Source organism: Chiloscyllium plagiosum, chromosome 5, assembly GCF_004010195.1.
Source record: "Chiloscyllium plagiosum isolate BGI_BamShark_2017 chromosome 5, ASM401019v2, whole genome shotgun sequence".
Classification (NCBI taxonomy): Eukaryota; Metazoa; Chordata; class Chondrichthyes; order Orectolobiformes; family Hemiscylliidae; genus Chiloscyllium; species Chiloscyllium plagiosum.
Window position 1 is genome coordinate 97661075 of NC_057714.1, and position 17407 is coordinate 97678481.

The window sequence follows — 17407 nt, forward strand, 5'->3', positions numbered from 1 at the left end:
GGACCTGGCCAAATTACAATAGTGCAATACCTTAGCAGGGACGACAGTGGAGGAACAATGGCAGATATTTCTGTGTATAATACAGAAGATGCAGGATCGGTTCGTTCCAAAAAGGAAGAAAGATCCTAGGAGGAGGCATGGGTGGCCGTGGCTGATGAGGGAAGTTAAGAAACATATAAAGTTAAAAGAGAAAAAGTATAACATAGCAAAGATAAGTCCAAAGAGACTGATGAAAAAATAAGGAATAAAAAAAAACTCGTTACCTTACCAATCTGGTGCACAGGTCCTTTTGTTTTGGTTAGAGGAGGAGGATGGGTGGGAGACATTACCCGAGTAGTGTTTCGGGTAACGCAACCACACAAACATATGTCTTCCCAGAAGTCCTTCGTTCCTCTGGCAAAATGGAAGCCCGACTCCCGAGGTAAGTCCCTTTTAATGCGGGAAAACTCACCCTTTCCGGCAGCCCTTGCTTCACCTCTCCTTCCCTCCTCGCCTCTCTAGCAAAAAAATTTTTAAATTGAATTCCTAACCTTACACTCGTGATGATAGAGAGTGTTTATGATACAGTGTCCCTACTTCTGGACCAGTATGCCAAAGTTCTAGTCCTACCTGCTCCACGGATGTGTAATAGTATTTAGATTAGATTACTTACAGTGTGGAAACAGGCCCTTCGGCCCAACAAGTTCACACCGACCCGCAACCCACCCAGACCCATTCTCCTACATTTACCCCTTCACCTAACACTATGGGCAATTTAGCATGGCCAATTCACCTAACCTGCACATTTTTGGGTTGTGGGAAGAAACCGGAGCACCCGGAGGAAACTCCATACAGTCACTGAGGTGGGAAGTCTCTGCCGCTGTGAGGCAGCAGTGCTAACCACTGTGCCACCGTGCCGCCCTGAGCAGTTTAGTTGGAAAATATTTATAATAGCCCTTGAACCAGGCATGTTTCTCCTGATATCTTAAGGAGACTGATGAAAAGCAGTGGACTCACTGGGAAGTTCCTCAGGACTCTGTAATCTGATCCTTTTGCCATTAATAACAACAATCGACTTGCATGATTTCAATCAGCTACCTATCCAACATAATTGCTATCATTCAATCCCATGAGATCTAATTTTTCTTAATTTTTCTGTGCTGCAATCCATCAAGTGCTTTTGATGGCAATTAAACTGAACAATAGCAACATAAATAACTTCACCCACTATTCTGCTCATTTTCTTAAAGAACTCAATCATGTTAGAGAGCCAAAACTTCACTCCTAAATCCATCTGCATCAGCTCTAATAACTGTTAAACTCTCCAGCAGATTAATCATATTTCATAATACTACCCAGAGCTATGATCCCACCCAAGGCAAACACACGAGCCTGTAAATTTCCAAGCATCAGTGGCTCATGCATGACCTGCTCCATTTCCTTTTCCACTCTGCAGTAAATTACATCAGACCCTGCAGCAAACCATCAACTGGAGGCAAATTAATATCAGTCAAAGCTGTTTTGCATTGCTTCAAACAAAGCAATTTTACATTCAAGTCCATCCTGCAATACTGAGCAGTGGCATCATCTTCAGAAATGAAAACTGAAGTGAAGTATTTGTTTAGTTTATCAGCCAGATATTTATCTTGGCAAATAAACTTGTCTTTAAAAGACCAACATAGTCATGGATTGTTATCTAACTCAACAATATTGTTGGTCTTCCTATTAGAACTATCATTAACACCTATCCATGTCTTCTAATGCTATTATAACATTCCCTTATACTTAAATTTATCCTTGGCACTAAAAAAACAATGTTCTTTTTGGAATCAAAGTATTCCATAGCCAAGAAAGTAATGACAGTGTAAACGTGCCAAGATTCTCTTCAAATAATTCCATTTGAGCATCACTTTCCTTTGAATCCTTCTTGTCCCAAAGATATACAAAGTGTCAGATCCTGTATTGTGTGCAGTTCTGGTCTCCAAATTTGAGGAAAGACATTCTGGCTATTGAGGGAGTGCAGCGTAGGTTCACGAGGTCAATTCCTGGAATGGCGGGACTACCTTACGCTGAAAGACTGGAGCGACTGGGCTTGTATACCCTTGAGTTTAGAAGACTGAGAGGGGATCTGATTGAGACATATAAGATTATTAAAGGGTTGGACACTCTGGAGGCAGGAAACTGATGGGTGAGTGCCGAACCAGAGGGCAAAGCTTAAAAATACGCGGTACACCATTTAGGACAGAGATGAGGAGAAACCTCTTCACCCAGAGAGTGGTGGCTGTGTGGAATGCTCTGCCCCACTGGAGGCCCAGTCTCTGGATTCATTTAAGAAAGAATTGGATAGAGCTCTCAAGGATAGTGGAATCAATGGTTATGGAGATAAGGCAGGAATAGGATACTGATTAAGGATGATCAGCCATGATCATATTGAATGGTGGTGTAGGCTCGAAGGGCAGAATGGCCTACTCCTGCACCTATTGTCTATTGTCTATTGTCTACTGACTGATTGTGTCACTTGTGAGTTGGGCAATCATTGGAGCATTAGTCAACCTCACAGGATGAAATGTTTCTCATACTGATAGTTCACATTTTTTAAATCTTCAAACTTCGCTGGCTGAATCCTGAAGCACAACAATGCCAGACTGAGCTTAAGGCAGGAGCTGAGAGAAACAACATGAAGGTACAGTACTCCTGACCCTGGTCTGACCAACCTGCTGCCATAAATCAGTTGGCCATCGCAGCACAGGTAGGAGTGATCACCACACAATCCTTGTGAGGGCTAGATCCCGTCTTCAGACTGAGGACATTGTTCTCATGCAATGTGCTAACCTGAATGCTAAATTGGAACAGTTTGAGAAGAGAGCAAGCAAACATCAGAAATTTGGGAGGTGCTGCTCAGAACGTAATCTGTAAATTCAGTCCTGCATCACCAATTGTCATAACGAATCCTGGTTTAATGAAGACTGTGTCATGTATAACAGTCTCTGTGCTTCAAGGGCAGTAGAGTGGCTCAGTGGTTAGCTACTGCTATCTCACAGTGCCAGGGACTGGGTTTCAATTCCATCCTCATGCATGGAGTTTGCACATTGTCCCCATGTCTGTGTGGATTCTCTCCCACAGTCCAAATATTTGCAGGTTAGCTGCATTAGTCATGGAAAATGTAGAACGATAGGGGAAGGGAATGGGTCTGGGTGGGTTATCCTTCGGAGGGTCGATGTGGACTTGTTGAGCTTACTGGCCTGTTTCCACACTGTAGGTATTCTCTGATACTGAAAATAAAGTACTAATCTTGGTGAAACTACAAGACAAAATTATGTGTATGTTGAACAGCAAAAGCAGCATGGCATAGACAGAGCTAAACAGTCTTAAAAAAAATGATCAAGTAGAAACTCTATATCTATCCCAAATATGACCGACAGTAGACAAGTAACAAACAGGAGGCAGTTGCTTCATGATTCCATGCTGTATGACTCCAAGGTTATGACTAACTACACCTTCAATATCTTAGCCTAGTACTTGAGACTGAAAAACAAGACTTAAGATCTTGCAACCATTCTTAACCAGAAATTCAACACTTATGGGGGCCTCCTTCACCGCCGCTCCCTCACCACCAGACGCCTGGAGGAAGAATGCCTCATCTTCCGCCTCGGAACACTTCAACCCAAGGGCATCAATGTGGACTTCAACAGCTTCCTCATTTCCCCTTCCCCCACCTCATCCTAGTTTCAAACTTCCGATTCCGCCCTGTCCCCTTGACTTGTCCGGACTTGTCCGACCTGCCTAGCTCCTTTTCCACCTATCCACTCCACCCTCTCCTCCCTGACCTATCACCTTCATCTCCTCCCCCACTCACCTATTGTACTCCATGCTACTTTCTCCCCACCCCCACCCTCCTCTAGCTTATCTCTTCACGCTTCAGGCTCTCTGCCTTAATTCCTGATGAAGGGCTTTTGCCCGAAACGTCGATTTTGCTGCTCGTCGGATGCTGCCTGAATTGCTGTGCTCTTCCAGCACCACTGATCCAGAATCTGGTTTCCAGCATCTGCAGTCATTGTTTTTACCACTGTTATGGACCAGACCAGACCTCCTCAAAATATATCAAGAAGGTAGCCCAGAGCCTAACTTTGTCTTGTTTAAAAGCAGATATGAAGTGAATATTCCAGGTGTAATGCAGCTGGTCAATCCACTCAGCTTTAAGCAAACAGAATTGATTTAAACACTACAATTAAAACATGAACAAAATAGCTGAATTTAGAATAATTTAACTATTTGAAAACTTAACCGGTTCAATACTGCAACTTAAGGAGCTATTCGAATTCACATAACATCCCATTAACACATTCCTTAGCAAAAGGTAAATTCAAACACAGGTTCTTACAGGCAGGAAAGATTTCAAAGAGAGAAGTAAATCAAGAATTGTCTGCTGAAGCTTTCTCTAGACTGCAGCAGCTTCTCATTGTTACAGCTAAAGGAAACTAGAAAAATCTGAACTGGGAGAACTGGCCATTGTTAAACAAAACACTTTGCCAGACACATTTCAACACCTCTGCCTTTTGACCTCTCTTAAAAAAAAGGACAAAATAACCTTATTAAAGGGGTAGTATCGTCACAATATATATGCTCTGTCTCTGCATCATAAATGCCAGCTTTCAGTCAATTTGGTTAGTTCACATAGCTCCAACAGTGGACACAGCAAAAGCAACAACTCGGCTATGTTGATAGAGTGAGAGGTGGGAATGACCTACATTCCCTCTAATTTTTCTGCTATTGCACAGACCTATGAGATCTGTGCGCAGGAAAAGCTTCTGGAAACAGTAGAAAATGCATCTGCGTGCCAATAGGGTGCATAAACCCTCAGAATGGCTGGCTGCGTAGCTTAGAGGGAACATGGTGAATGATTGCACTTGACATAAAAGCAGCATTTGAAGATCTGAGGGATCAAGGAACCCTGGTTAAAACTATGGGGAAAATTCTCCAAGAATGGAGTCATACCTGGCACAAAAAAAGATGGCTGTGGTTGTTAGAGACCAATCATCTCAGCCCTTGGACATTGTTGCAGCAGTTCCACAGGACATTGTCCCAAGCTCAACTTTCTTCAGCTACTTCATTAATGGGATAGTCAATACTGAGAAGGACTGCAACAAATTACAGGAGGACATTAATAAGCTTGCAGAATGACAAATAATTTGCAAATGAACTTCAACACACATATATGTGAGGTGGTTTGTTTTGGTTGGAAGAATTGGGAGACTATTCATTACTGGGAAGCTGCATGTCAATATGGGGCAGAAGCAGGGCCCTGAATTGGGTGGGCACATCACCCCCAATAACTATGACCTGGAGCTCTCAGGTACCCTTTGTGGATAGGTTAAAGGTAGGGTGGGGAGCTTGGGCCAAGACCAACACCAAGGCCTATGATTTCCATCTTCGAGCTCAAATAGACTAATCACTACAAGTTCCACTCCAGATTAACAGTTTGTAAACAAAAAAAAAGCACTGAGTTTCATTTCTAGAGGCATGGAATTGAAAAGTGGAGAAGTTATGTTAACTATTGGACTATGGTTTGGCCACACAGGTCTGCTGTGATTGTGGGAATGAAATTGGTGGGACAGGGTAAGGATGGGAGGTAACCTACATTCTGTCCAGCTCAGAGTTCCATGCTAGATATTTTAAAAATCTCAACTATCTGACATTTTGCTCATTTGTTCCTTCAAATAGGTTTTATATGAGCAGAGTTTTCACTGCATAAACTGCAGTAAGCTCATAAAATTACATCCAGATTCCAGAGAGGATCTCTGTCTTAGAGTGACTTGAGAATCTGAGCCTGAATGATGCAGGTGTTTTGAACATCCAGCAGAAGGCCTTGACACAAGTACAACAAACTAGGATGATCAGTTGAAGGGGTTCATACAGGTGTGAGCTATGTTTGAAGGGAGTAGCCCTCATCTCCCAGCAACCATTGCCTGAAGACCTTGGAAGGAAGCAAAACCTGTGAGTTCACTAATATGTTCAAATCATGGAAGTTCTGAAATTTTTCAAGCAGATCTCCAAAATGTGGCATTCAATAGTTAAAATAAGTTGAATATTTATGGAGTATAAATCTGTTCTGTTGGTGAACCCTGGTGGTTGGTGATAAGGTACTCTCAAAGCAAAGCAGGTGCAATTGCACCAGGGGGTAGTCAGCAATGGGAGAAACCCACTGCCAATCTGTTTGATTCTCCACATCACAAGGGAAGGGCATGTGCAGATGGAGAAAATCATTTATTACATTCTGGATGCATTTATGGATTGAGAATTAAGAGCTGCCACGTCCCCAGCTGCTCCTAACACAAGCTACCAGGCTAAAACTTCAGGGCAGCTGTGCCCTTAATGGTTACCCAGGATGGGATTTCCACCCACTCTTTATGGGCGCAAGTCCTTCTCCAGCAGATCTTTCAAACAGTTGAAGAAATTGACAGCGAAGCCAGTAGAGAAGAGGGCTAATTCTTGTCCTCCACCTCATCAGTTGCTTTTTAGCTGTTGCTTCTCCCTCTGAAGAATACACAGGAGCCAGAGGACATTCTTGTTAATGATGTTGTCATCACTATCCTTTTCTATGCTGTGTTCACATTTCAACCAAGGCCACAAGGACTGCAGCCATACACTACCCATGCTGGTTCATCAGCAGATAGCTTGTGGGAATGGTCAGAAGGATAATGTAATGTTACTGAAGCAAGTGCTGAGACCTCTCATCCTTCACAAGTAAGCTTCATGTTATGTCCTCACATGGTGTGGCATGAAAGCTTCTCAAAGAAAAGTTTGTTCAATAAGGAGCACATTGGCATGTACATTTTGGCAAGATTGCATTGCACAAGCAATGTTTTCATGCAAATTGGGAAGCAGAATTCTCTCTGTAAGCCAACATGGTAGTATTGTTCCCAAAGAAAAGGCACCCTTACATTCACGGACCATGTCCTTGCATACCTACTACTCACTAAGTGAATGTGGAAGCTGCAAAACATTATCTTCCAATCCCAATAAAGCAAGTTTTTTTCTGATACGAAAGGCTCAGGGGTTGATTTTATGTTTGTCTGATTATAGTTGTTTTGCTGACATGGTTAGGAGGCATGCATACAACGCAATTCATACATACAATGTAACAGTCATGATTGCTTGAAGCCATAATTCGTATTGCTTATTGAGGGCAATGAATGACCTGACGATGAAGTATAAATTGAAGCCAGAAAGGTGGCATTACTAAACGACTGCTGTCACGGTTATTGCAATTGCCGCAAGCTAGTCCTGAACTTCCTAAGTTTCAGTCCACCCCAAAAGAAAAAAAACACAACAACTTACTCCATCCACTTCACAGGCTGAGTCATTTTGGACATTTACTGCACAGTTGATTTTTGATTTGACATGGCAATTCCCAACTTTGTGTTCTTGTGAGTGAGTGCCAGGCTCTGCCTAAGACACAGGCTGACACTCAATCCTTTATATTCCTTTTGTGGTTTTGACTCTGTGGCCCCAATGAACTTTCAGACTCCCATTGTTCATGGTGAGTCCCTTTATGTAATTATTATCCTCAGGGTTCATGGCTTTCAGAATGCCCATGCCCTTGTTGGCCAGATATATTTCTCATATAGACCAGAGTGGCTGCCCCGTAGAACTGCCAGTCCCCTCCTATGGAAAATTGAGCTCATTATTAGATACAGATGGAAATAAGACAGGCAATGCTCAAGACAAAAATTCTGAATTTGCCATTTTATCCTAAGCAGAAAACTGTAAAACATTTTCTCAATATTGACATTGTGTTTTCTCCCCAATTTTCCCATCATTGCCCATGTCACACAAGGGAAGTGAAAATTCCATCCACTGAAGTTACAACGTATAAAACCAAGCTATCCAGCCCAACAAGTCTGTGTTGCTTTATTCTCCATTCCTGATCATATTTTATTTACTCATCCCATTCCACATTCCCTTCATCCATCTATCCAATTTTGAATCATAACATAATTTTTGCATCATGTATGAACCGGAAGTAAATATCACAGCCTCAATTGTTTCTATATTAAGTTTCTCCTTGCATTTGAAAACAAAGGAAACAATAATCATGGTTTGTAATCATATTATTTAATATTATTTTGGGAGAACTCCAATACAAATGCAGCACAGAGGTTTATGGGTGTTTTTGTGCAGGAACCACAAAATGTCAACATGCAGTGCAGCAAATAATTAAGAAGGCCAATAGAATTTTGGTCTTCATTTTGTGAAGTTGCAGTTTAAAAATGTGAAGGCTTGTTACAAGGGTTTTCGTGAGGCTGCACCTGGAGTACCATGTATAGTTTAGGTCCCCAAATTTAAGAAAGGATATATTGAATTGAAGACTGTTCAAAAGTGATTCACTAGATTGACTTCTGGGATGAGGAGGCAGACTTATCATGAATAACTAAACAATTTAGGCCTTCATTCAATAAAGCTTAGAAGAAAGAGGAGTAATCTGATTAAAACATTAAAGAGTCTGAGGGAGCTTGACAGAGAGACGTTGAGAAGATGTTTCAAATAACGGGCAAATCTCAAACTAAAGGACACAATTGTAGGTTAAGGGGATGCTCATTTATAACTGAAATGTGAAGGAATGTCTTCTCTCAAAAGGTAATGAATGTCTGGAATTCCCTACCTCAGAGAATTGTGAAGGGAAGATCACTGGAAGTATTTAAAGAGGATGTGGATAGATTATTTAAATTTTGAAGAATAAGGGCTATGAGGAGCTGGTGCGAGCTGAGATTGAGGCATGGGGCATGAAGTGCTGAATGGCCTATTCCTGCTCCTATTTCTTAAGTCCATATGTGCTAGAACAGAAGCTTAAAATCATGCATACCCCATTTGTGGAGGCCAGCAAAAGCAGTCAAATTTCTAAATAAAAGAACATGACTGGAGAAATGAATAAGGGTCATTCATGCATGAGTTTTTTTTAATACCCAATCAAAAATACAGTTTCATTCAAAAAGCTTCTGTATACAGAATGATAGTTAAAAAGAGATTCAATGCAATTTGACAAGAACAGCTCCAGTTAAGAAGATGTTAAATGACACTGAAAAAAAAACACTTAGGAAGGACAAGGCTGACAGGTGGGGAGCAGGACAAAAGATTAATCAAAACACAATGGCTGCAGCTTTCCCTTTTTGGGATTGATATGCTAGGTGTTGACTAACTTGTAATGGAAAAGGATAGACTGGATCTAAAAGTTGAAGTTCTAAATTGGAGGAAGGCCAATTTTGACGGTATTAGGCAAGAACATTCAAAAGCTGATTGGGGGCGGATGTTCACGGGTAAAAGGACAGCTGGATATGGGAAGCCTTCAAAAATGAGATAACAAGAGTCCAGAGACAGTATATTCCTGTTACGGTAAAAGGCAAGGCTGGCAGGTGTGGAGAATGCTGGATGATTAGAGAAATTGAGGTTTTGGTTAAGAAAAAGAAGGAAACAAATATCAAGTATAGACAGCAGAGATAAAGTGAATTCTTAGAAGAGTATAAAGGCAGTAGGAGTATACTTAAGTGGGACATGAGATAGCTTTGGCAAATAGGGTTTTGGACAATCCAAAGGGGTTTTACAAATACATTAAGGACAAAAGGGTAATGAGGGAGAGTTCAGAGCCCCTCAAAGATCAGCAAGGCAGCCTGTGAGCAGAACCACAGATGGGGAGATACTAAACGAGTATTTTGCATCAGTATTTACTGTGGAGGACATGGAAGATATAGAATGCAGAAAGTAGATGGTGACATCTTGAAAAATGTCCATATTTCAGAGGAGGAGGTGCTGAATGTCTTAAAACACATAAAGGTGGATAAATCCCCAGGACCTGATCAGGTGCACCCTAGAACTCTGTGGGAACCTAAGGAAGTGATTGCTAGGCCAATTGCTGAGAAATTTATATCATTGTAGTCACAGGTGAGGTGCCGGAAGACTGGAGGTTGGCTAACATGGTGCCACTGTTTAAGAAAGGGGGTAAGGAAAAGCCAGGGAACTATAGACCAGTGAGCCTGACATCAGTGGTGGGCACGTTGTTCCTGAGATACAAGATTTACATGCATTTGGAAAGGCAAGGACTGATTAGAGATAGTCAAAATGGTTTTGTGCGTGGAAAATCATGTCTCACAAACTTGATTGAGTTTTTTGAAGAAGCAACGAAGGGGGTGTCATAGTGGCTTAGAGGTTAGCGCTGCTGCCTCACAATGCCAGGGATCCGGGTTTGCTTACAACCTCGGGTGACTGTTTGCGTGGAGTTTGCACATTCTCCACGTGTCTGCAAGGGTTTCCTCCGGATGCTCTGGTTTCCTCCCACAATCCAAAGATGTGCAGGTTAGGTGAATTGGCCATACTAGAATTGTGCACAGTGTTCAGGGATGAGTAAGTTAGGTGCATTACTTAGGGGTAAATATAGAGTACTAGGGTAGGGGAATGGGTCTGGGTGGGTTACTCTTTGGAGGGCCGATGGCCTGTTTCCACACTGTAAGGATTCTATGATTGATGAGGGCAGAGCAGTGGATGTAATCTATATGGACTTCAAGTAAGGCATTGAACAAAGTTCCTCATTGTAGACTGGTAAGCAAGGTCAAGTCTCACGGAATACAGGGAGAACTAGCCATTTGGATACAGAACTGGCTTGAAGGTAGAAGACAGAGGGTGGTGGTGGAGCGTTGCCTTTTAGACTGGAAGCCTGTGAACAGTGGTGTGCCACAAGGATCGGTGCTGGGTCCACTGCTTTTTGTCATTTATATAAATGATTTGCATGTGAACATGGGAGGTGTAATTAGTAAGTTTGCAGATGACACCAAAATTGGAGGTGTAGTGGACAGCGAAGAAGGCTACTTCAGAGTACAATGGGATCTTGATCAGATGAGACAATGGGCTGAGGAGTGGCAAATGGAGTTTAATTTAGATAAATGTCAACTGCTGTATTTGGGAAAGGCAAGTCAGAACAGGACTTATACACTTAATGGTAAGGTCTTGGGGAGTGTTGCTGAACAAAGAGACCTTCGAGTGCAGGTTCATACTTTCTTGAAAGTGGAGTGTCAGGTAGATAGGATATTGAAAAAAAGTATCTGGTATGTTTTCCTTTATTGGTCAAAGCATTAAGTATAGGAGTTGGGAGATCATGTTGCAGCTGCACAGGACGTTGGTTAGGCCACATTTGGAATACTGTGTGCAATTCTGGTCTCCCTCCCATCGGAAGGATGTTGTGAAACTTGAAACAGTACAGAAAAGATTTACAAGAATGTTGGCAGGGTTGGATGATTTGAGTTACAGGAAGAGGCTGGGGCTGTTTTCCCTGGAGTGTCAGAGGCTGAGGGGCGATCTTATAGAGGTTTATAAAATCATTTGGGGCATGGATTGGGTAAGTAGACAAGGTCTATTTACCCAATCCATGCCCCAAGAACTAGAGGGCATAGGTTTAGGGTGAGAGGGGAAATTTTTAAAAGGGGCCTAAGGGGCAACGTTTTTACACAAAGGATGGTATGTGTATGGAGTGTGCTGCCAGAGGAAGTGGTGGAGGCTGGTACAATTACAACATTTAAAAGGCATCTGGATGGGTATATGAATACAAAGGGTTTAGAGGGACATGGTCCAAGTGCTCGCAAATAGGACTAGATTAATTTTTAGGATATCTGGTCGGCATGGACGAGTTCTGTACGTCTCGATGACTCTATGACTCTATGAGATCCTCCAACCTGTCCAGGGATCTCATTTTATGATGTCCACCTGGCTGATCTTGTTACAATCACTACAAAATGTTTTAATTAATTAAAGAAAGGTGTATATTTTATGGTGCAATCCAAATGTTGGTTTTATTTTGAAACTCAAATAGAGCAATCCTGATACTTGATTTAAGAACACTAAAATGCTTTATGATGGAGAAATAAATAAATCCTCCGTTGGGTACAAGTATAGGACACCAGAATATGAACCAGGTGACTGTGCAGTCAAAAATAAAAAAGGAAGGTAAATAAAAAAAAATTAACTGAGTCATGTTCAAATGTACAATGACTGAACTGCAACAGATAGTGCAGGATAAATGGTTCCAGGATGGTGCAAGGCAGAAATGGAGGTGTATGGTGGATAAATCTTCAGCACCAATGATAGTCTTTATCACAAGGGAACTTTAATACAGGAGCAAAAAAGTCTTGCTTCAGTTACATTTTACATCGGTGATACCACACCTGCAGTGTTGTGTGCAATTCTGACCCTTTACCTTAGAAAGGAAATACCTGAGGAGATTGTGATGCAGTGATAATGTGACTGGACGTGTAATCCAGAATCTCTAGTTATGTTCTGAGTCATGGTATTGAATCCCACAACAGCAGATGGTGAAATTTGAATAAAATCTGGGATAGAGAAATTGAGCCGATGGCAACCATTTAACCACCGTCAATTATGTCATATCACTTGCCCTTCACTCCTCCCGAGAACATGTTGACACAAAGAACAACTACGTAAGAATCCTACTCACTGGTGACAGTTCAGCCTTCAACACTATTATCCCTTCAAGACTGATTATTAAACTTAGTGATCTCGGAATAAGCCCCACTCTCTGCAACCGGATCCTCAGTTTCCTGACCCACAGGCCACAATCAGTGAAGACTGGGAACAATATTTCATCCTCACTAACACTCAACACTGGAGCCGCCCCAGGGACATGTACTCAGCCCCCTACTGTACTCACTGTATACCCATTACTGAGTTGCCAAATACCAAACTAATGCCATTTACAATTTCACTGATGACACCACTATAGTCCGTCGAATCTCAAATGGCGACAAAACAGGCTACAGACAGGAGGTGGAAGACCTGGAAAAATAATGCACTGAGAACAATCTAGCTTTCAATGCCAGCAAAACAAGGAACTCAATATTGACTTTCGGCAGGATGTTACTCATGCCCCCTACACATTAACAGCACAGAAGTGGAACAAGTGGAGAGTGTCAAACTCCTCAGAGCAGTCATCCACAACAAGCCTTCTTGGACTCTAAATGTGGACGCACTGGTTACAAAGGCCCAATAATGTCTCTTCTTCCTCAGGCAGCTGAGGAAATTTGGCATGACAGCAAATACCCTTGCCAACTTTTATAGGTGCACCATTGAGAGCATTCTGTCTGGATGTAACACAACCTGGTATGGCAACTGTACCATTCAAGATCGGAGACAGTTACAGAGATTGGTGAACTCAGCCTGGACAATCATAAAGGCCAACCTCCCATCTATAGAATCCATCTACCAGGCCCGCTGTCAAGGAAAGGCCGCCTGCATTCTCAAAGATCTATCCCACCATGGCAATGTTTTCCACAATCTCTATCATCGGGGAGAAGGTACAGAAGCCTGAACACACGTACTAGCCAGTTTCGCAACAGTTTCTACCCTACTGTTGTTAGAATACTGAATGGACTCACAAACTCTTAACATTCGCCCATGCCTGTGTTTTTGTTTTTGCCGCTGTTTACCTATTATTTACTATCTATGCTACTTAATTATGTGATCTACCTGTATTGCTCGCAAGACAAAGCTTTTCACTGTGCCTCGGTACAATGTGACAATAAATTCAATTCAATTCAATTCAAAAAACCCATCTGGTTTGCTATATTTCTTTCGGAAAAGAAATCTGCTATGCTTACCTGATCTGGCCGAGATGTGACTTCAGACCCACAGCAATTAGGGATGTGTAATAAATGCTGGCCTAGTCAGTGACACCCACATCCCATGAACAAATAAAAAAATGCCTTACAGGGAGTGCAGCAGAGGTTCACCAGACTGATGCCTAGGATGGCAGGACTGTCCAGTGGAGAGAGATTGAAGAGACTGGGCCTATATTCACTTGAATTCAGAAAAAATGAGAGGTGGTCTCATAGAAACACACAGAGTAATTAAAGGGACAGACAGAATAGATGCAGACAGGATGTTCTATCTGGCTGTGAGAAGAAGAACCAGGGAACACAGTTTCAAAATAAAAGGCAAGCCATTTAAGGACTGATATGAGGATGAACATCATCATTCAGAGAGTGGCAAACCTTTGGAATTCTCTATAACAGGGAGTGGTAGAAACTTAGTCATAACGTAAGGTCAAAACAGGGTTTGATAGATTTCTAGCTAAGAATTATATCAAGGGATAAGGGCATTATGCTGGAATATGGTATTGAGGGAGCTGATCAGTTAGCTTATCAAAGCTTCTGCTGCATCCAATACGCTCAACTGCTTTCCACTGTTGCAAAATTCAGTCAACTAATAGGAAATAAAGTCAGTGTTAATAATACTTTGTTACACAAAATTAATCTTTTGTTTTTAATTAACCATCAATGGTCAGACAGAGAGTTGGTTTTGATGTATTAACCTTACAATCAACCTAAGTTAGGGAAAAAGAATAGAACATGACTTGTGTTAAATAATTTATTATTACAGCAACTCACAAATATACTCACAGATATTCTGCACCTGGATAAAATAACCAGTTGTCTTTCCATATGAATGAAACGTTGTTATCTCGAAAATCCCTAAAGTGAAAATAAATATTGTAAAACATCACAGGCCAGACCAAACATCAATACTGAATATAAGTGGTTAAATAATTCAAGCTTAATTTATTGCATTTTTCATATGCCACAAAATCTCTAAGTTTGCTTTTCTCAAAGTTACATTATTCCTTATAAAACATGCACCACTAGTTCCTCTGCAATCCATGTTGTGGTGCAAGTCCACAGTACTTGCATGACATCAGTGCTGGGTTCTCCAATCAGCAGCCTCATGACCAGCTTGGCACTGAGACTGCTGGAAACAGTCTGCTGGATGATCCACAACCAGTCAAGTCTTAGATATACAAGGTTGCAATGTATGAGGTTGGATTGGGTTTGATGAATGTTGAAACGATCAGCAGCAATGCTAATTGTCTTTGTTGTACATGGCCAGTTTATTTCAACAGACAATATCTTCAAACACCACAGATAGGTTTTTCCCTTTTATGGTACCCTCTGAGAAACTGGGCAGTGTCCATTATGTTGCTGTCCATCATACCTAGTTTAACCATGAGTCTGTTCAGCTGAGAGAATGGTGGTGATAGTGGTGGAAGGGGAAAGACTGGTCAGGCAAGCATGCTGGATCCAACCCTAAGCTCCAGAAAATCCCTCGCAGCATCTCTCAACTTTTCTGACTCATTTTTCTCCTTCACCACACTTCTCTACTTCTTTTACCAAGTTTTAGATCATTTACCTTAACATCTGTATGTGCCCAGGACAAAGTGAGGACTGCAGATGCTGGAGATCAGAGTCGAAAAGTATGGCGCTGGAAAAGCACAGCCGGTCAGGCAGTATCCGAGAAGCATGAGAATCGACTTCTGCCAAAACGTCAATGCGCCTGCTCCTTGAATGCTGCCTGACTGGCTGTACTTTTCCAGCACCATACTCTTCGATCTCTATGTGCCCAGTATCATATTTTCTTTTATAATGGCTGGGTGAAGTGCCTTGAGACATTTAATTGTGACAAAGGTGCTACATAAATACAAGTTGTGTTGTCTACCAATTTATCAAAGTCTGTGTTTTAGGGCTCATATAATATAATATAATCTAGCTCATTTATTTATTAGGTCAAATCTAAAATAATGCAGTTCACAGTGACAGTGACCAAGCTTTTGCAGTAGTGAAACAGGTTTGTGTGTGCTACACCAGTTAGATGTGCAGAACTAAAGTTGAGGACTTATTTTCCACATCACAGAACCATCATAAAATTGAGCCACTTTACTTCCATGAAAGGCACTGAACTCTTATTGCCTCAGCAAAAGAAATATAACTTCTACAGACATTTACTTAATAAGATAAATGTGAGGTGATTCATTTTGGGAAAAATAACAGGAAGGCAGAATACTGGATCAATGGAAAGATTCTTGGTAGTGTGGATGTGCAGAGAGATCTTGGAGTCCATGTACATAGATCCCTGAAAGTTGCCACCCAGGTTGATAGTGCTGTTAAGAAGGCATACGGTGTGTTAGGTTTCATTGGTAGAGGGATTGAGTTCCCTCAATCCCGTAATGTCATGCTGCAACTACACAAAACGCTAGTATGCCTCACTTGGAATACTGTATACAGTTCTGGTCGTCCTATTACAGGAAGGATGTGGAAGGAGTGGAAAAGGTGCAGAGGAGATTTACCAGGATGTTGCCTGGTCTGGTGGGAAGGTGTTATGAGGAAAGGCTGAGAGACTTGGGTCTGTTTTCATTAGAAAGAAGAAGGCTAAGAGGGGATTTGATAGAAACATACAAGATGATCAGAGGATTAGATAGGTTAGACAGTGAAAGTCTTTATCCTATGATGATGACGTCAGATGTACGGGGGGGGACATAGCTACAAATTGAGGGGTGAAAGATTTAAGGCAGATGTCAGAGGCAGGTTCTTTACTCAGAGAGTGGTAAGGGCGTAGAATGCCCTGCCTGCCAATGTAGATAATGCAGCCACATTCGGGAAATTTAAACAATCCTTGGAAATACACATGGATGATGATGGGATAGTGTAGGGGGTTGGGCTTAGATTCGTTCACAGGTCGGCGGAACATTGAGGGCCAAAGGGCCTGTTGTGCGCGGTATTGTTCTATGTTCTAATATAGACAAGAAGGTTAGAAGCACAATTTAATTATCAAAAAAGTGGGCTCCCTTTGTTCTAAATACCTTTGTTTAAATATTTCCCAAGCATGTAATCTTTCCCTAACACACCCTTGTGCCTTATAGTGTCTACTTGAATAATTTAAACAATTTATTTTGCCTTCCCCTAACGTATCTGAAAGACAATTGTAATTTTTTTTTAAGTGTCCGAATGTTTCCTGACATCAGTTTCAGGACTTTCTTTCACCAAACTATCTACACTACTTTCTTCAGAAGTTGTTCAACTTGAAGTATTATTCAGGCTTAACCTTTTCTAAACTGCATACATTCTTATATTGAAATAACAAATGCTGGAGATCACAGCAGGTCACACAGAGCAAGCTAACGTTTTGAGTCTAGGTAGCTCTGATGAAGAGTCATCTAGACTCAAAACATTAGCTTGCTCTCTCTCCATGGATGATATCTGGCCCGTTATCATCTCCAGCATTTGTTGTTTTCAGTACAGATTCCTGAAGAAGGGCTTATGCCCGAAACGTCGATTCTCCTGTTCCCTGGATGCTGCCTGACCTGCTGCGCTTTTCCAGCAACACATTTTCAGCTCAGTACAGATTCCACCATCTGTAATAATTTGCTCCTAAACTCTTATACTGTTTGCACTTAAGTATCTGCACTTAAAAAGTGATCCATTGCATGTAAAGCACTTTAGGGTCTCAACACAAATATTTTTCTTTTTCTCATCATATTGTTCCTTTTGTAAATTGCCCAGATCTATCACACAGTAACTTAATAAGTAATCTCTATGCATTT

General features: G+C 41.5%; 1 protein-coding gene across 6 annotated transcripts in view; it reads right to left on the minus strand.

Moving 5' to 3' along the window:
• Window positions 1-17407, minus strand: part of LOC122550094 (leucine-rich repeat-containing protein 37B-like) — a 156854-nt gene that overhangs the window by 116290 nt on the left and 23157 nt on the right. For all 6 annotated transcript variants that reach the window (XM_043690668.1, XM_043690665.1, XM_043690663.1 and 3 more), the window contains exon 2: window positions 14436-14507. In XM_043690668.1, the coding sequence (XP_043546603.1) occupies window positions 14436-14507 (72 nt within the window). The remainder of the gene's footprint in view (window positions 1-14435; window positions 14508-17407) is intronic.